At 38.9% G+C, this 20000-nt stretch overlaps 3 protein-coding genes and 1 long non-coding RNA gene across 5 annotated transcripts in view; 3 read left to right on the top strand and 1 right to left on the bottom strand.

Annotated features, from left to right (window-relative positions):
- Positions 1-4106, top strand: part of LOC138045901 (aquaporin-4-like) — a 19401-nt gene extending 15295 nt beyond the window's left edge. The window contains exons 2-4 of the mRNA XM_068892535.1: positions 829-1064; positions 1550-1630; positions 3098-4106. Coding sequence (XP_068748636.1) covers positions 829-1064; positions 1550-1630; positions 3098-3193 — 413 coding nt within the window. The 3' untranslated portion in view covers positions 3194-4106. The remainder of the gene's footprint in view (positions 1-828; positions 1065-1549; positions 1631-3097) is intronic.
- Positions 1-8940, top strand: part of LOC138045902 (uncharacterized) — a 24166-nt gene extending 15226 nt beyond the window's left edge. Inside the window, exons 2-3 of the long non-coding RNA XR_011131691.1 lie at positions 5110-5177; positions 8833-8940. This is a non-coding gene — a long non-coding RNA (uncharacterized lncRNA). The remainder of the gene's footprint in view (positions 1-5109; positions 5178-8832) is intronic.
- LOC138045899 (HAUS augmin-like complex subunit 7) lies at positions 1109-17117 on the bottom strand. 2 transcript variants are annotated; one of them, XR_011131690.1, is made up of 13 exons: positions 17038-17117; positions 16739-16845; positions 14013-14089; positions 13665-13726; positions 12861-12949; positions 12273-12434; positions 11557-11650; positions 10363-10519; positions 10012-10064; positions 8783-8876; positions 8345-8465; positions 2373-3606; positions 1109-2258 (listed from the first exon to the last, which is right to left on the bottom strand). XR_011131690.1 is itself a non-coding variant. In XM_068892532.1 (12 exons), exons 1-11 carry the CDS (start codon positions 17086-17088, stop codon positions 8374-8376), a joined length of 1038 nt encoding a protein of 345 aa, XP_068748633.1. In that variant the 5' UTR covers positions 17089-17117; the 3' UTR covers positions 1109-3606; positions 8345-8373. The 2 variants fall into 2 exon arrangements, 1 of the variants encoding a protein (XP_068748633.1); XM_068892532.1 differs by having other exon boundaries at positions 1109-3606.
- Positions 17088-20000, top strand: part of LOC138045898 (WASH complex subunit 5-like) — a 47366-nt gene continuing 44453 nt past the window's right edge. The window contains exons 1-3 of the mRNA XM_068892531.1: positions 17088-17378; positions 18471-18577; positions 19208-19292. Coding sequence (XP_068748632.1) covers positions 17130-17378; positions 18471-18577; positions 19208-19292 — 441 coding nt within the window. The 5' untranslated portion in view covers positions 17088-17129. The remainder of the gene's footprint in view (positions 17379-18470; positions 18578-19207; positions 19293-20000) is intronic.

Here is a 20000-nt window from a genome sequence, read left to right as displayed (position 1 = left end):
ATGAAGACGGTTGTTTACATCAAACTGTGTTATTTCACTCTAACTTTTCACAGTCGTCTTCTTTTGTTACGGATGGGGAGGATGAAAATAGATCACATTTTAACTTATTTTAAAATATCATATTGAAGACATAGCCAAGCATTTGCTACAGATTACTCTTCCTGCCCAAACTAAAAACTCATAGATATGCCTTCCACTTTTCATCATGGAAAAGAGTTAACTAGAATTTCTGTAAATCCCGTTTTTCAGAAGATGAAACAACAAATGGCTTCAAATGGGCTCTACCAAAATTAATAGAGGTTGTAGCGACAAGTTGAGAACCTTGCGTTTGGGCTGCAAACTGCTCTACCGGCACAGCAATGTTGCAAAATTAAGAAACAATAAAATTTCCAATTTTTCACCTGAAGCAATGCACTTGTAACCCTTGCTTCTGAATATTAAATGAAAATTCCTGTTACATCTGCCAAGCCGACTGGATACCAAGAAATATGAGGAAAAGTCAAAGTTTAACTGACGTTTTTCAGTCCAAAGAGCTCTACTTCGCAGATAGTTTTCCCTTCGACCTACCCTTTACTAAAATCGTGCGCCATCAATTTCGTGCAAACGTGGTTCAACAAAGTTTATCACAAGATGTTCCCCCGGATCATAAAATTCGGCTCCCGCGGCCATTTAAATTTTATTGTATTTCCTCAGTAAACTTCCCGACGTATTTTACGTCATTCCCCCCCCCCCCCCCCCTGGGGACCGAATTGAATCAAGAAATAAACTGATGGATCTTGACTTTTCCCTTATTTTGTGTTTCACGATTGCTATATCCGTTCTTTCAAGGTATTTTAGGCGCAGCACTATTATATGGCCTAACACCCTCAACTGTAAGAGGAGGACTGGGAGTGACCGCTCCTGCAGAAAACCTTCATGGTGCACAGTCATTTGGAGTTGAGCTTTTACTCACTTTTGTATTGGTTCTTAGCATATTTGGCGCCACTGATCGGGGCAAGAACCACCATGGATATGAAATTCCCCTGTCCATTGGGCTGTGTGTGTTCATTTGTCACATGGTTGGGGTAAGTACAGCCGCAAATAAATATCAGCCAAGGGACTTGTTATCTTTCAGGGTTAAAAAGGCGTTCCAATTTATTTTAGGAGCGTCACAATTGTAGATAATAGTTTCTGTACACAATGAAGCTTAATATGTTAACAGTCATGGTTTTCAATAGGTGTATTTGTCAATGGTGATTCGGGAATACGCGGAAATTTCCGAGTGCACCCAAAAGGACTCGAACCCATGGTTGCCCGATTACTGGTTCAGCTGCTCTGTCGATTAGCCATTCCGGTAGGTTCAGGTGCGAATTCAGTGTCTTGCCATGCTGCAAAAACTGCCGAAACGAAGCCCTATAATATGTATTAAAAGAGCTCAATTGTATTTGTATTTTAGGGTAATAGCAAAAGCTATCGCCTGGCAAATCCGTGCAACACAATTGGTCATGAGAGAGGCGGAAGTGGTTATAAATAAACACAGCAATCGATTTATGTTTACTTTCCTTTCTAGATTCCCTTTACAGGATGCAGTATGAATCCTGCGCGGTCGTTTGGACCGGCTCTGATAATGAACTCTTGGAAACACCATTGGGTGAGTGACCCTCCGTATCTGTTACGTAGCGGGATCAAAAACCCCGGCCGGACCAACACCCAGGTCTTTAGATTAAGGGGAAAGTGATGCCTTTGTAATGACATCTGACTCTCTCGTGTTCTCGAAAAAGGACGATAAACCATAGGCCCCGTCTGACAGCCCTTGTGTGGGACGTCAAAGAACACACACACAGTTTGCGGAGAAGAGTAGGGGACGTAGTCCCGGTGCAGTGGTCTGTCACTCATTCTTTTCTGGGGGCACCTGCGAAATCAACCTTGTTCCCAGGGTCCCTCTTCTCTGCCTCTTTTGTCGTTGAGAGAAAGACCTTAGTTCAGGCTGGTCACGTGGCACTCCTCGACAAACATTTCCCTACTGGGTAGGGTTTTCGTTGTTTGATCACGCAGCTGGGCGAAAGCGTATTCGTTGGACAAGGCATTTTTAAAATAAATAATCTTTACTTTACCGAATGCTAAGTTTCAAAAAAGTCAAAAGAGCTGATGATATATTCCCACATGAGATGAATCCAACAAAAGCGGACAAAAGCGGTCAGGCTTTTGTGACCGATAAGACCTCTGGGTCATATCGAGCGGCGATTGACGTTCACAAAAATAATTGATTTCGTTAGTACCTAAAGTTGCTTCTACAGAACATACACTATCATAAAACAAAGTGTTGTACATTGACCTCTGGGTCATATCGAGCGGCGATTGACGTTCACAAAAATAATTGATTTCGTTAGTACCTAAAGTTGCTTCTACAGAACATACACTATCATAAAACAAAGTGTTGTACATTGGCTCTAAAAAGTCCTTAGGGGAGTGGCTAATTACGTATGGATTCATTAAATGAACACAAACCTCGTTCGGAGAGAAATACAGACAGGCTTTCAAGTTGATTCTCTGGTCTGAGTGGTGAACCGGTCCAGATGGAACGTTTATTAGGGGATCACTGCATCCAAATAGTGTATCATCTCATTACACACAATTATCTTTTCGCTCTGAAATTGAGTAGTTCGAGGTATACAGCCACCCAACCATGTCTTGCCACAAATGACATATTATCACCAAGGCTACTCCGATCCCTATTTTACACGACAGTGTGCAAGTTTTTTTTTAATTGAGAAAGTTCATTTTGAGTTGTTTCGCTTAGGATATAAGAAATACTAATAAGGAAAACGAAGTTCTCTTTCGCTTGGGAAGGTCGAAAATGAAGGGTTTAGGCAATGCTCGTGCAAGCAAAACGACACCTTCACGCATATTGTTGGTCCATCCTTCCTCAACCTGGTCTCTCCACTTCTCGCCCGCGATGGACCCTGGGAACGACGTTGTTGTTTCCTGGAGAAGATTCGATCGCTATTCAGCGGCCAAAGTTCATTATCCCCATTCTTTTTACTCTTTAACATGAACACTACTTATCGCTGGTAACCTCATAAGATTCCAAACTTTTTCATTTTGCTTTTTTATCTAGGTGTATTGGGTTGGTCCTTTTCCTGGCGCGATCATGGCCGCGCTACTCTACGAGCACATTTTCTCTACATCCAAGATGGCAGTAACTCCAGCTTAATTAATCCCTTTGGCTCACGAGCAGTGTGTGAAATATGACTTAATTAACTCTGTGTAGACTTGGGATCAACTCGTAACTTCCAGCTGAAACCAACTTTGCAAAAAAAGCAGCTACGCACACTTGTCAGCCTTTCTTAAGATCTTCCCGTTGATTCCTTGATGACTTCTAAGAGTAAAAGTGTTCAAGGCTTACAGCTTACAATGAGCGCTGAGAAATCAAACTGGAAGGAAGCGATCGTGGTCCATTTGATGATCAAAGCGGGAGTCGAGGCTGGATTATCTTTCAAACAAAACCCAGCGACCTCACTACTGGACCACGATGTCTCCATCTTTGCTTTTTTGATTCCAAAATCATGAAAATATGTGGTATTTTTAGACTGCATTTCCTATCAGTACCATGAGCTATTCATTTCTCTGCAATTAAACAAAGAAAACGGCGATCACAATTAGCCTAAATTAGGACAACCAGAGCATCTATTAATCACAGAGATTTGTAGTAAGGAGCTGTCGTTTTCTCTTCAGTAGGAGGTCACGAAATCCGCTATGGCAAGGCTGGGGTCTCCTGGAAAAAAATGCCAAAACAACCAAACGCTTGCTCGCCGAGTCTTTTGTGCCGCGTAAAGCAATCCGATACTCCCCACGGCAAGTTGGCTCCAAGTGCGGTCAACAGCTGGGGAATTGCGGAGAAGATGTTGACCGCGAGCCATTCGAGAGCAACAAGTAACCTCACGGAAAGCCTGTGTGCAGGCTACCAGGTTGACCAAACCGATGCTAAACGCGGAGCCGTGACGAAAGCAACTCGTCCCTATTTCAAGAATCGGCGAAGCGAAGTGCGAAGCGCGAACTTGTTTTTCTAAGGCGCAGAAACGTTATTTGTTTTATTTTCTCCAAATGCAAGCCTATTGGGTTTTCCAGTATTTTTTGTGGTCTTTATATTGATGTTTTTGAGTAACTGCCTTTATCAGTGTCTGTACCTTTCTTCATGAAGGAGTATGGGAGTATCTAAATTTGCAGAAGCCCCTGGAAGTTGCACAAGACGTTCGTGTGCTCAAACTTCTAATAAACCAATAGACCAATTTCGATATATTAAAATTCAGTCCAAAACAAAAGACATCATCTCGAGGTTCTAGGGAATAAACTCATACAAATCCTTACATTTATTCCCCAGAGCCTCGCGATGATGCCTTTTGTTGTGGACTGGATTTTAATATATCGAAATTGGTATATTTGGCTAACTCAATGTTGTACCCAATTCAAATCTTTTGGGAATAAAACGTTTTGCTCCAAGTACTTCCATATCATTTAAATGTGAATGCTTCATTGTCATGCAAATTCAACACACAAAGAATCTTAACCCCGAGAGATTTGAATTGGTTACAAGTTTTGAGTTAGCCGAATTGGTCTATTGACTTCGACCGGCCAACTAGAGTAATTTCAGTGACTTAACGGTATAATAATTATGAAATCCAACATTTAACCAGTTTTCTGAATGCGGGTCAAAGTCCACGAAATCACTGAAACGAGTAGTCTGACCGTGTTCCAGAAAGTTCATTAATGCATCAAGTCTGCGTTCAATTGGAAAGAAATTTGTCAAACTTGGCATATTTTCAAGCGTTGGTTAAAAGAACTAAATTTCTACACTCCAGGGGAGCCACCGGTTTTCATTCGTTCGAAAGTGAGCCATTCCGGTAGGTTCAGGTGCGAATTCAGTGTCTTGCCATGCTGCAGAAACTGCCGAAAGGAGGCCCTATAATATGTATTAAAGGAGCTCAATTGTATTTGTATTTTAGGGTAATAGCAAAAGCTATCGCCTGACAAATCCGTCCAACAAAATTGGTCACAAGAGAGGCGGAAGTGGTTATAAATAAACACAGCAATCGATTTATGTTTACGTCCCTTTCTATATTCCCTTTACAGGATGCAGTATGAATCCTGCGCGGTCGTTTGGACCGGCTCTGATAATGAACTCTTGGAAACACCATTGGGTGAGTGACCCTCCCTCCGTATCTGTTACGTAGCGGGATCAAAAAGCCCCGCCGGACCAACACCCAGGGACTTTAAGGAGAAAGCGATGCCTTTGTAATGACATCTGACTCTCTCGTGCCGTGACGAAAGCAACTCGTCCCTATTTCAAGAATCAGCGAAGCGAAGTGCGAAGCGCGAACTTGTTTTTGTAAGGCGCGGAAACGTTATTTGTTTTATTTTCTCCAAATGCGAGACTATCGGGTGTCCGAGTATTTTTTGTGGTCTTTATATTGATGCTTTTGAGTAACTGCCTTTATCAGTGTCTGTACCTTTCTTCATGAAGGAGTATGGGAGTATCTAAATTTGCAGAAGCCCCTGGAAGTTGCAAGAGACGTTCGTGTGCTCAAACTTCTGATAAACCAATTTGGCTAACTCAATGTTGTACCCAATTCAAATCTTTTGGGAATAAAACGTTTTGCTCCAAGTTCTTCCATATCCTTTAAATGTGAATGCTTCATTGTCATGCAAATTCAACACACAAAGAATCTTAACCTCGAGAGATTTGAATTGGGTACAAGTTTTGAGTTAGCCGAATTGGTCGATTGACTTCGACCGGCCAACTAGAGTAATTTCAGTGACTTATTATGAAATCCAACATTTAATCAGTTTTCTGAATGCGGGTCAAAGTCCACGAAATCACTGAAACGAGTAGTCTGACCGTGTTCCAGAAAGTTCATTAATGCGTCAAGTCTGCGTTCAATTGGAAAGAAATTTGTTAAACTTGGCATATTTTCAAGCGTTGGTTAGAAGAACTAAATTCCTACACTCCAGGGGAGCCACCGGTTTCCATTCGTTCGAAAGTGTCTGAGATAGACAAGAGCGTGACCAAGGTATTTGATTAAAATAGACTTCGTGATAAATACATAATACAATTGTGACATACATAATACATAACATATGAATACATAATACATTTGTGACCATCGTCAACTCTTTCCGAATTTCGGTTGAATTTTCTTCAAGTGCACCGAATAGTGAAAATAATATGGCTACCGTGCAAGCAAATTGGAAAACAACAATATACCCACTGTGAGAGAAAGAACTAAGTTTATGCTCAAAAGCGACCTCTTCAGGGATGTGAAGTTTGTGGTTCGAAAGTCTGAAAGTGATGGCGAAAGTGAAAGCAATGAAGTGATTCCAGCTCACAAAGTTTGTGTTGTCTATTGGAATTCCTGTGTTTGCAGCCATGTTTTACGGTGAACTAACGGAGACTAGAGACTCCATTGAACTCCCTGATTGTGAATACGAGTCTCTGTTAGAGTCGTTTCGTTACATGTACAGCGATGAAGTGAACTTAAGCGGAAGTAATGTGATGGGAGAGCGAAGAAATACATGGTGCCTTCCTTCTCCGTTAAGTGCACAGAATATCTTGAAGACTATTTGGATCCATCAAATGTTTTTGCTGTTCTACCATCTGCTCAGAGGTACGGAGAAGGAAACCTCGGTGGAAAGATGATCTGAGATGATAGAAAGTTCTCGATGAGCATACAGAGGGAGCATTGAAATCGGATGCGTTCGCGCAACAGAAAGATCTTTGCTTGAAGAATTGGTTGAGAGAGATACCCTTGCAATCCAGGAAATCGAATTATTCAAAGGGGTGATGGAATGGGTAGCTCTACAGGAGCTCGGAAAATCAAGGAATTAAATTAGATGTAGACGGGAAGAAAATGAGAAGTATCATCGGAGAACGGATCATTAAAGCAATACGTTTTCCTGTTATGCAGTTGACAAAATTTGCTTCAGAAGTGCTTAACAGTAAAGTTTTGACTCTTGACGAAGTTTCCACTGCAATCAAATGTATCGCCTCTGTGGAAAAGTCTCCTTTGACAAGACGATGTGGACCGCGGTTTCCTGCCATGAAACGCTCTCGCAGTTCCGTGACACTGGAGCTTTTGGAGTTCATATAATTTTCTGTGGACAGAAATATTCTTCTTAGGGGGTTGCGCTTATTTGGGAGGAAAGGAAAGACCTAGAATTTGGCTATTTCAAGAAGCTTCTCTGATGAAGTCCTCCTAGAAGGGATGGATTGTTTTCGTCTGACTCGGGAGATGATGTCTTGTTTGAAGTTCCTTTACCCATAGCTGAAGAACGGAGATGCATAATTTTCGTTTCATCCAGTAGTTTGACCTCTTTCACTGGTACTCAAGCTAAGGAAAGTCAAACTGTGCAATGTTGTGCAGTTACCTTTGACTTCAACCCCGACACAGAGCCAATGTGGATTTCCAGAAGAACACTTGCTGAACTGATTGTCAGTCTTTGAACACTTGAACGTTTTTCAGTGTAGGGTTCAAAAAGCTTTTGTGAAAATATGTCGGCGAAATCGTAAACGCTTGTTTTTAATCTGTTCCGAATAAAGCCTCATTTCAACTTACAAGCTAATAACCATTTAAAAGATAAATTGAGGGATTAACCTTGGTAGAATAATACGAAAAGGTTTATTTGATTTACGAACTATTGTCTTGTTTTAGGTTTACTGTTAACAATAATTACTTACTTTCCTTAGTGCTACGTCAACTCTATCGGCATCAGTGTCACAATGGAGATGGCAATATTGCGTTGGGGGCGGGGGGGGGGCACTTTCTGGCGCTTATTTAAATCTGCGTTCATATAATTACATGGATTTCTGAACATTCATCAATATAGGCCTTCTGAAGCTAGTAATCACATGGTACAACCGCCACTGCGACATCTAAAACAAACAATTTTAACATAATGTTGCTTTGTTTTAGATGTCCCTGTGAGCAATTTGCTCTCCAGTATGGCGGTGTTTGTAACATGTGATCGCCAGCTGCAAATGGCCCATTCTTGAGTCAATATTGATGAAAAAGATTCCAGTTTTAGTTCTGTTGAGTTGACCGAGAAGTAGGAAAGTATAACTAACTAAATTAGTACTCAAGGAGTTCCCTTTCAACTACAGAATACGGGGCCACTCCGGGAGCAGTATCACGAAAGTGGCTCCGCGGCTCCACAGTCGACTCGTGTTGACTGTGGAACCACGGAGTCACTGCAGCGAACCCTCTTCAAAAGTGGCCCTGTATTCGGTAGTTTAGCCGTATCGGAGCCCTGTCATTGTCACTGATACATGTCTTACAAAACAGGTTTAAATTAAATTTAATTGCTCCCTCACCTGCCCTCCTCGTGCCCAGTGGCACAAGATTATTGCTCCGTTTCCTTAATTCTTTGAAGTGAATCTTCAAGAACACTTAAACAGTTCTGGAGTGTTCGTAGCTCTTTCTGGTTGATAAGATCTGAAAGCAAAGATCAAATCGAGTAAAAATCGAAATCAAATGAGATAAAGCAAAAAAAAAAGAAAGACTGAGCCGTTCGAGGCAGGATCATTGTCAAACCATGGCAACCAATGGGTACGAGCGTACGTTGCGTACCTCCCTCCAGGGGCTCGTACATAATGTAAATTGACTTTCATGTAAATTAGCAATCTAGGTCAAGCTTGTTTGCAAAGTACATGCAACTGGCTCAAATTACCACTCACTGTGCCTTTTATTGCTTTTATTTAACCATGATGGCTGTATGGTTCAAATTTATTTCTTCACTGTGGTTTTCTTACCGGAGTTACTCCTTTCTCTTCTGGTGATTTTTGCTTCATTGTTTTTGCAGATGTGGCCATAAGAAGACCTAATCTTTTCTAATCCTTGAAGCAACTGAAATATGAAAATCACAATGACGCAGTTCGCTTGGCTTTCACGCAATCTTGGTTTTTTTTTGGGGGGGGGGGGAGGGGAGGGGGCATCATCCAATAAATGTATTACGAGACTTTTGGTAACTTTGTGCTTCTCTGGTATGACATTGATGTTCCAAGGGAAAAGGCACTTGTGTAGAGGAGTGGATCGTGCTTGTTGGAGCTTCTGTGACAAAGAAGGAAACTAGTGAATTTTGCACAAACCCTTTCGACCAAAATTATGCAAAGGAACCTCCCCTCCAACAAACACCACCACCAAAAACAACAAAGGACATGACGTTCACAATCAAATTTGTTTATATATATATATATAGATATATATATTTTCAAAGAAAGCACTTGTATCCCAACTGCATCAATTTCAATTTTAGAATAGCTCATTTTTTTGTTCAAGTTTCCCAGGCACCTTCACCTTGAATAACCCATTGACTCCTGGGAGTGAGACATAACAGCTTTTACTCTTTCTAACACCAGACGATTTTATTCATCAATGGGGGATGGTTAAGGAGTCAATGAGATAATTGTAACTGTTGCAGTTGCCCAATTCTTATTGTACAAAGCTCTTTGGTGGCACCTGTCAAATTTGAAAGTGAAAATACGCGACTTCACTTTTTCTTATTCTGACACAAACATTTCTGTGAAAAAAGGTTAAAACGATTTGATTACTAACATTGTTTCCTTCATTATAAAAGTTATATTTGGATTAGGAATGGATACTCCCTTAAAGCAAGATGGGGAAATTTCTGATTCCTGGCTTCGATCTACAGACTTCGTCCGATTTTGTTAATCACTCGTGCAATTACAGACCAAATTGGATTCCAGTCAGTCCTATTAACACTATTAACCCTTTAAGCCCCGAGGGGTTCCCCATTGACGAGTAAAATCGTCTGGCGTTAGACAGAGTAAAATCTATAAGTGCCATTTGGCACTATCCGGGCTGGAAGGGTTAAACGGGGACATAGTTTTTGGATGCTGTTAGCTTAATCAAATAACGTTTAATTCATGCCATTTACATGTACATATGTTGTGGGTTGTTTATTAACAATCTCAGAGATACATCGTACACTGTACTAAACAGCAGCTTGGTCAGTTCTCACCTCTGTGTATTTCAGAAGGAGCGAATGCACTCTGCTGAACTCTGGTCCAACTTCTGCAAATTATTGAAAAAAAAAAATGTAACTTTCATTCCAATCCTACCAAATTAAAAATTCTAGGATATTCAATAATATTATAATAATCCCTTTCTCCTTCGGCCTCAGCTTAGATTTCTTGTACAAGAACGCGCCCTAACAGCTATCACTGTTTTTTGATCCTGAATTTCTATTTGTGTGAAAGCTAGAAATGGGGATACATGTGTAATCTGAACTGGGCTAAAGGCATGAAGAATGACTTTTGCATTTAATTTTACTATTAAAAAATTTATGGCGACCTGAAACGTACATGCATACCTGACAATGAAGGCACTGGCCTTCTACACCAAGGCTTCATCTCAGTTTCAAAGCAATGAAGAAATCCAGACACAACTTGAGCCATAGTGGTGAGTGATAGCGAAAGAGTTTTGCTAACTTTTTCAACCGTAATGGCATCAGCATCACACAATGGGGCCTGCCATGAAACAGAATAACATTTAAGAAAAGTACATGTAATGGTGATGATTGCAACAGTTCATACTGCAAAACCAGATCACAGAACTTCTTAATCCCCAAAACCTTGAATTCATTAAAAAATGTAAGGTTATGCTGCATCAATGGTCATGACAAGTGGCCACTAGATCCAGGAATGGATTTAGGGACCAAGAAGCACGTTCCATGAACATGAACCATTCCATAAAGATTGTTGTCATGAATTATGACTTTGCATTGCACATATGACCCAACTGCAACGAGTACAGTATCATGACAGTGGATGATATGAACCTATCATAATGGAACTGCAGAAATGGAACGATATTTGAAGTGAAAGATCATTTCTGTAAGTGATAAATTGTAGCAACATCATGGTAAAGAATCAGCTGCAGTAATGAGTACAGTAACTGTTATGTCAACACTAGCAGGTATGTGTGCAGGTGGGTTTCCCTGTTCATTTCTGAACTTGGTTGGTAATGCTCATTGGATGAGGCTTTTTTGATACCCAGCAGCATTCACTAGCGGCACAATCAGGCACAATAATAATTGCTGATAAAATGAACTGCATTTACACCTACCGACAACATAACTCTGATCGAACCTTAGTTATCAAATTAAAGTGAAGCTGAATGGTGTAATGAATGTCATCTTTATCTACAAAAGTGAGTTGACTAATAATAATAATTATTATATTTATTGCTCACAATCAAAACAATAATTTACTACTGTTTAGTACACACTACACTGTAAGTTGAACACACGAAGAGAAACTTCTTTACTAATCAAAAAAGACTACAATAATTTATTGTGGGTGGCCATTTTTGTTGTATCTTTGGCAGCTCTGAGGATTAAAACTACACATTTTAAATTATTTAGACAATCAGGAAGTGTAAAAAGCACTATTTACATTCATAAGTGTAACGTCTACAATTAATGTGGATGACCTGTAGTCTAAACACACTGTCAGTAATGCTGAATAAGAATCTTGCTTTACTTTCAATAATATTGTTATCTTACATTTGCTCTGAGCTCGTCTAACTGCTTGCTTTGTTCCTCTAATTCATTGGCCAGTTTTTCGGTCACAGATATCAAGTGCTTTTCCTCTGGTATTCTAGTAGTAAAAATTAGAAAGACTTCACAAGTTTTCACTGGGGCAAACCAGTCGGCCAAAGTCCTGCCTTTGATATCTTAATAGTTTCTGATATTGACCTGCATGTAGTTTATTTAGTTTATACAAAATAAAAATTTCTTCTCTACAATTGGCCACAAATTATAACATACATGTATTTTTAATGGCCACTTGTAACTTAATTGAAGCTGCTTTGCTCTCCATGATTATGCTGTAGCCAGACTTAAATTCATACAGAAGCATATCATGTCAAAAGTGATTGCACTGTATTACCCGTTGTACTTCACTTTATTTCTGCAAAGCACAATATTTACATTTGTATAAACCATACAAGTTTTCCATCACAGACAGGAAGACTGATGAAAAAAACAAAAGGAACACCAACATTTTACCAATTTTAGGTAAATGTACACGCAGTGCTCACTTTCCCACTAGCAAGCCATGGCCCTCAATTTCTTGAGTCCAGGTCATTGATTCCGATGATTGTCATCTACACTGTACAAATTATTTCTTTTGGTAGGGTACTAAGATGCCTTTCATCAGCTGCTACTGTACCCTGCATATCTGTCAATGAGCCTCCAGTAATGTGCTTCATTTTACTTACTTTTTTTGTTCAAGTCCAGATGTAGATCTCAGCAAATCAGGAGGAAAGAGTTGAACTTTGGACACAAAAACATCCTGAAGGTTTTCTTGACGGCAGAGGGCATCAAAAAAATAGCAATCATTCTTGAACTGATCTTCTAAAGTGGCTTGAGCAAATGACAAACTTTCAAGAGGAAACAAAAAGAATTAAGTGAAAAGTGAATGAGAGAAACACTTAGTCTACCAGGCGAGCAGAATCATCCATCCATCAAAATTAGTAAACCATAAAATTTTGGAAACAAAGTCATGCCTCATAAAAATAATCATCTGGTGACTTACTGTTAGTACTGTACTGAGCCCGAGATGAACAAAACTGTTTTTATCTAGTCATGTATTGTAATTTTGTATTGGGTTACTGTTACACTAACTTTGAAATACAGTCTGCCGTGACAGACTGTAAGGCAGCCTATTTCTAACATTATAATTATTCTGACACTTCATGAAGATCTGACCTGCCAAATCAAGGGGTGATAATATCCTCTTGATCTTGTTGAGTTTCTAAATTGTAAGTGTTGTTATGGGGTTGTACAGAGAAGCTCTTAGATCATACCTTGTTGTCCTGACTGGTGTCTCAACAGTGCTGACAATATCCAAAAGATTTTCCCAGAACACAGCTTGTTTTTTCCTGGATCTGTTTCCCTAAATACATGTAAAACATGACTTGTAGAATAAAAATAAGCCAAAAAAGAAAACTTGGATGTGCTTTAACAACACCTTTTTGCTCTTTTAATAAACAAAATTTGAGAAAACAGAAAACTAGTTCTCTTTTCTTTGTGTGAGGAAGCAGGGCAGGTCTGTTTTTGGGAACAGGCTGCTGACCATTATTTGATCATTAGTGTATCTGAAAAATAACTCTCTAATGATTGTATTTTTCTTTTAGATTTTAGGGAAGGACGATATGTTTAAAACCTAATTATTTGAACTGTGGATACGCACATGTACATGACTGTACATGTAGATGTATCGACTCTCTATAAAGTAAACGATCATACAGTACATGCAGTTCAGTGACAGAGATAATTTTGCATCCATGGTCCTATTCAGAGACCATGTAGTCATTGTCTTTTTGATAACAAAGATTTTAAACAATGACTTTTCTTCTGTTAGGGCTCTTTTCAAGCCTTGATTTTTTCACGCTTCCTTGAAAGTTGCTTTAAACCCATTGACACCTCAAACGCTCTAGGATGCCCCCAGTTGGTGTTAGCCAGATCAAAATCTGTTACAGTAACTGTAAGTCTCACTCTCAGGTGCTGGCCTTTAATAAGGGAATCACGGTGCCTTACGAGATGCCAAGAACTTAGTCACAATTCTTAATTATGCCAATGAAAAATTGTTATTATGTACATGTATCTACCTGTATCAATTCAATGTCATCACTCTTGCAAAGTCCCAAGAGATGGCTTGCAAAGAGTAGCTCTGCAATTTTAAACAATGGTTTTTATAATTATAACGAAAGAAAATAACTAATGAATCAATACACCGGCAATGTCCAGCGGCAAATTTTAAGGACCACACAAGAATAGTAATATTGATTTAAACAAAAAACTACTGGTACGGTATATGGTTAGTTCTCAAAACATACAATGCCTTTTATGACTTTGATGTGCATGTAAATAAAAATTAATTTATCCAATATACAGTACACTGAGTACATGTATCTCTGATCTAGGGAAGAGTCATCACAAATTATGTAAATCCTTACTTTGGACTCGAGAGTCATTTCGGCCAAGACCCTCACTTTGTTGGTTCTCCACCAGGTTGTAGATAGTTGGGTCAAACCTTGAATTTGGATACAAGAAATAAAAATTACCTTATTAAACATTCTCTTTGGACAATAATAATGTTTGTGTATACTGTACATCATCACATGTATATTAATTTTATCAGGAATGAGAATCCAAGGTCTTAATAAAGACTTTAAAAGACACAAGAATTATGAAATAATTATTTTCTACTTTCAAGAGCTGATCCCTGCAATGCAAAATGAACTCGAGATGTCAACCTTAACCCTAAATGTCTCCTAAGAGTGACACTTACAGTGGAGCTCTGGGCGCCAAAGATGGGCGCTGAGCACCATACTGTAGTTAAGAAAATAATTACCAGTGGTATGGTAACACATCAATGTGAGAAATTTTGGTTTTAGCTATGACATCATTGACCGTCCGTCTATATGTTGATAAGTCCCCCTCTCCATGTATGCCAATGTGACCAGTATCATGTGACTATAATTATTGCGGGCTCAAATTTAGAGTACTTGTGCCCAACATGGCGGCCATCTAATCCCGCTATTTTACAGCATAAATCTTTGTTATTGGACATCCATGTTATAGTCAATTGATACCTGTCAAAACAAGGTATCCACTGACCAGTATCATGTGACCATATCGCAGGCTCAAGTTTAGAGCTCATAGAGGTCAGCTTTTTAAAAAAAAAAGTTGACCGCTGACCAGGTACTGTTCTTTTTTTTTTAATTGCACTGCAGGCTCAAGCCAGGTTAACTTCTTGTAATCAGGACACCTAAACATAAATGAGGAATAATTTCTCGCACGCTTTCTGTGGCTCAACGTGGCTATGTTGCCGGTAAAATCTGTTTTCAGGTTGAATCCGCTTTTACCCGAGTTAAATTGGTGATCTTCATTTTACCTACTGTAGGTTGAATACGTACTCAGATGAATGGAAGAAACTTTCTTGGAGCTTAAATTAAGCCTAGAGAAAAAATTAGGGTCAGGTTAGGATCAGTTTTGGTTATAATTTTTATACGTGGATACCAATTGACTTATTATAGGAAAATAAATAATGATGAGAAGTCTGGTGTGTTGAGCATGTTCGTCGTTGTAGTGCAGTGGTGAAGACACAGGACTATAGATCTGGAGGGCCAGAGTTCGAGAACCGGCAAATGCATAGTACAGTTCTTTGATCCCTTGCCATGTTGTAATGTTGACAAGTGTATCAATACAGAAACTGATAGGATGATCTAAAACATAAAGATGTGTTGAGAAGGGTAAGACAGTGCTTGAGGGAAGGTAAAGGTGTTTACAGTCATTTTTGTGGGGTTGATAGCTGCTTTAATCAAATGAGGATCACCAATTTAACCTAGGTAAAAAACGGATTCAACCTGAACGATCTAAAACCACCTAAAACCATCTACAACCACCTACAACCACCTCAAAAAAAATCTACAACCATCTACAACCACCTACAACCACCTCAAAAATATCTACAACAACTCGCAAAGAATCGAATACCATCTCCAGTTGGTTTTTCAAATTCGGAAAATCGCTTACCTTTATGCCACGATCATTCCCATAATCCGGGATATTTGGCTATTAAAATGGTAAAAACATATTGTCGTCTTGCTTATTTTTAGACATCTATGGCTTGTTTGAGATGGTATTTGATTCTTTGTGAGTTGTTGTAGATATTTTTGAGGTGGTTGTACATGTAGGTGGTTGTAGACTTTTTTTTTGAGGTGGTTGTACGCTGTAGATGGTTGTAGGTCGTTGTAGGCGGTTTTAGGTAGTTTTAGGTCGTTCCATGTTTTAGTAACTACGTTTTTCGAATCTATATAATGAGGTGCTTAATGTACATGTGGACCTTTTGCTGAATTTTGTTATTTTTCCTTAAGTCTCTAACTTCTTCTTATATCCCATGTGTTGATTTACAAAAAAATATATCAAATGATGTAATTATTCATAACGCTACATGTCCATCAAGCCTCCATGACCTCAGATTGACAATACCTTCTGAAAGTTGTTCCCATTTCCAAGCAAAATTAATATTTAAAATACTAATTCATGCAAGACTCCAATTATGCATTGCTGTATACATGTACATGTACATGTAAGTACTTATTATTACTGTATGTATTCTCATTCATCTTATCATTATCATCACTATGTAATTTTCTTGCAAATGATTGACTCATCCCCTGTACTTCTACTTTATAGCTGTTTATCATCATCAGGACCAATCCCAGTTACATATGCCGGGGGAGCTTCAAACAAATTAATATAATCAGAAATCCATAAGGGTTGAAACGTGTAACGCGCGTTCACAGCTTCCGAATATTCAGTGTGAACTGATTGGTTGAATGTTTCAGTGCTAAGTACCATATTTGGAAACCCCTCGCTCTTGTTGTTCCAAATATGGTACTTACCAAATTGAATACTCAGAAGCTTGTCTGCCAGCACACAAGGGGCCGTTACACGTTTCAACCCTTATGGGTTTCTGATATAATATTATAAGTTAATAATCATAAGGAACTGTAGCAAACACTGCTGAAGAGTGCTCAATACACGTTTGTGTAGAGCGATGTATAGAATTAAATGACTAAATAAAAATACACAAGATTCCCTGCGACTCTGAGTTTCGTGCGTATGCACTCATCAGGCAAATTTAATGAAGAACAATATAATAAGTTAAAATTACTTTGCTAAACTCCATTGTAAGAGTCTCAGTCTTGGCTCTCCTGGTTTAAAGAGAAGTTCCTCTATCCAAGAATCTTCAACTCCCTCTAAATATGGGCACCCAAGTTGCTGAAAGGGCAAGAAAGACCAAAGATTATGGCAACTAAATGTCGAGAGAATTTAGACACAAATTCAAACTCGAGAAGAATCCTGAAAAAAAACCCTCAGTTTTCAACACCAAGGACATGATCGCAGTTATTGGGAGAAAATATCATTAAACATTGTTTTCACGTGTAATCTTAATGTTATAAAACATTTTACCTCTAATCTTGACCTTATATTAAGCAATTTTTCCCTCTCGGCAGCCGCCATTTTTCAAAATCGCTTCGCACAAAGCACTGTGGGAGTTATTTATGTCACATGACGATATCTGCAAGATGGTGGACTTCCTTGCGGAAAACAACGCTTGCGGACAAACAGTTTTAAAGCTCGTCAGCAGGGGAAATGCTATCGTTGCAGAGCTTTTGCGACTCTCTGATTTTATACCTCCAGTGTTCAAGCAGGAAACCAAAGAAGATCGCGATAAATATGGCGAGATTTTAGCCGACTTCTCTTATTTCAAGGGGCCTGATTACTACGAGAACCGTATAGATTCCAAGCCGGTATGTGAAACTTGCTTTTTATCTCATTGATATCTTATTCCTAAGGCCTCGCAGTTCTTACAGCGCCCTACAGTCATCTCAAGTTTCTTCCCTTGTCCCCACAAAAGTGGAATGGGTGAGAAGTGGGGGCTATGTAATTGGAGAGGGGTGGGGCGGGGGTGCGGAGGGCCTTGTAACGACAACATTTGAAATAGGGAAGATATCGTTGAAGTCACCTATTGTCATAAATGTGCCAACCAGAGCCTCATTGGCTGTCAAAACAAAGGGTTTTTTGTTCCTGTGGTTGGCACATTTGAATAACAAAAGCAATTTTTGTAAAAAGATGCAATAAAATTCTGAAAATAGGCCCCTCCATGTATAAGCTCCTTCAAATATAAGCCCCCCAAAACAGTAAGGCAAAAAACCCTCCGTTAAATCACCCCTCCAAAGATAAGCCCACAGGGAGCTTGTACTTAGAAAATTACCCTCAAATACAAAGTAAAACAGTAACATGACAAAGCAAAAACGGTAAATTTACTTCCAACTATAAGGCAAGCCCAATCGATTTGGAAATGCAAATTTCCCTCGGTAGAGAAGCCCCTCCTAATATAAGTCCTTCCAAAAATTAATATCCTCGAAAAGGGCCTTTGAAAAATATAAGCCCTGGGGCTTATTTTTGTAATTTTACGTTATCTTCCTTATGATTAAGGTGGCTCAAGCGAGGTTCAAAGTTTTTTCAAGTAACATTCTTATTAGAAGCTCAGCTAGCACTTCGATGCTGTATCACAATCATATTAACATGTTACTTACATGTATGTGTATAGTGCCAAAAGGAGGTCATACAATATTATTAATTGGCTGAATTCAGATCTCAGAGTTTAACTGTATAAGTTAAAGGCTCTTCAATGTCTTAGTCTTTTGCAGCAGATTGGAGTACAAGGACGACTAGGAGTAAGAGTTCTCAGTTCTGAGCATGCGCATTTCGAAAATTTTGGTTCTTTAAACATAATGCGTGCGCCCAGTAGAGAAGACTTGTAGTTGTTCTCGTACACAAATCTGAAGGTAACTTTTGTAATCAGTCTTTGCTCCTTATTTTTACAATTTCATTGACAGGAACTTCAAGATCTTGATGAGGAATTTAGAGAGAACCATATTGAAATCCTTACCAGATTCTATAAAGCTTTTGAAAGTGTTCATAAGTACATTACGGATCTAAACAGGTGAATTTTGGCTAAGGATACTGTACAGTATGTACAACCCCATTTTCTGTGAAGCAATAATTACCACGTACAATGTACTGTACCCTCTTGGATAAACTGTCTCCAGCTTCAGGCAAAATTTGAGGTTGAGGAGTCATTAAATTACTTAAATGTACAACTTAGCACCCTCAATTGGACAACAACCCTCAATTAGAGATGTATCAGCAGTCTCAAAGGGTGTTGTGTTAGCATCCTGACAAATCTAGTGAGAACAGACTTAGTGGTATGGACTGGAGCTTAATCCCTTTCAAGATGTTCTGCCAGGGTAAATTCCGACAAGCATCGTCATGGCCTAAAAAGTATCCACAGCACGTAAAGTCAAATCGTGACAACCGACATGCTTTCTTTAAATTTCCTTTAATTTCCGACAGCAACGTGAAACATTGACAAAGCACCGACACAATTAAGACCTTTTAAAATTCAGACAAGTGACACAGGACCCCACCCCCCTCCCTGGGCCTGTTTTGAACAATTCCCTGAATCAACATAGATCAATCGGCATCATGAAATGGTGCAGTGTAGCAGAATAAATTATCGTTAGTCATTCTGAAGAGTTGATAATTATGTTTTACTTTATTTATGAATGTGTAGATACCTAGAAGATCTTGAAGAAGGTGTATTTATTCAGCAAACATTAGAGAGTGTGCTGCTCAATGAAGATGGAAAACAGCTCATGGTAATATGATCCTTTTCAATTAAATAAGAATTCCTATGTCATGTAGTTAATAGTTACTGTAGCTATTCGTAATTTATAGGTAATTATTTAAAGGGACTTGTGTGATTTTGTGGAGCATTATTTTATTGGTTTTTGTTCTTCCCTTTCTTTCCTCTCATTAATTTACTGTTTATCCAAGTAACTTGTGGCTTCAGGCTTCTATTTTTGACGAGGCCTCCATGAAATAATGAGCTGCTTGCCAATAGCTGATGCTCCTGGATATTTCAGACTCTTAACTATTACATATCCAAAAAATATTTGAAAATTATGCCTGATAAGCAAACATCATGGCACTTGACAGTATAGTGTAGACACAGCTTTAAATTAGCTGTTGTTTTAGGATGGATTCTCTTATAATATTATATTTAAAATTTTTCAAAGCAGTTCATTTGATTATGTTTTCTTTCTACAGTGTAATATTTAACAAAAAAAATAGTTAATGGTTCGGCATGTACAGTACTATCAAGTTATATACTAATTACATGTATGTAGTTGCCCATGGGATGTTGCCAAGCATGAATGAAGTTTAAGAGTTTTTTCTTTCTACAGTGTAATATTTAACTAAAAAAATTAATACTTAATGGTTCGGCATGTACAGTACTATCAAGTTATATATGTAGTTGCCCATGGGATGTTGCTAAGCATGAATGAACAACCAATATATCGGCC

The sequence above is a fragment of the Montipora capricornis genome, chromosome 4 (genome assembly GCF_036669925.1).
Source record: "Montipora capricornis isolate CH-2021 chromosome 4, ASM3666992v2, whole genome shotgun sequence".
Lineage (NCBI taxonomy): Eukaryota > Metazoa > Cnidaria > Anthozoa > Scleractinia > Acroporidae > Montipora > Montipora capricornis.
The sequence above is the reverse complement of the archived record's forward strand: the minus strand, read 5'-3'. Positions and strand labels throughout refer to the sequence as shown.

Coding starts and splice junctions, on each gene's coding strand:
- LOC138045899 (XM_068892532.1), bottom strand. CDS start 17,088: ATGGCGGCTGCCGAGAGGGAAAAATTGCTTAATATAAGGTCAAGATTA. Junction 14,090..16,738: donor TTACAATGGAGTTTAGCAAA/GTAATTTTAACT, acceptor TCCAAATTCAAG/GTTTGACCCAACTATCTACA. Junction 11,651..12,272: donor TCTGGACTTGAACAAAAAAA/GTAAGTAAAATG, acceptor TTTTACTACTAG/AATACCAGAGGAAAAGCACT.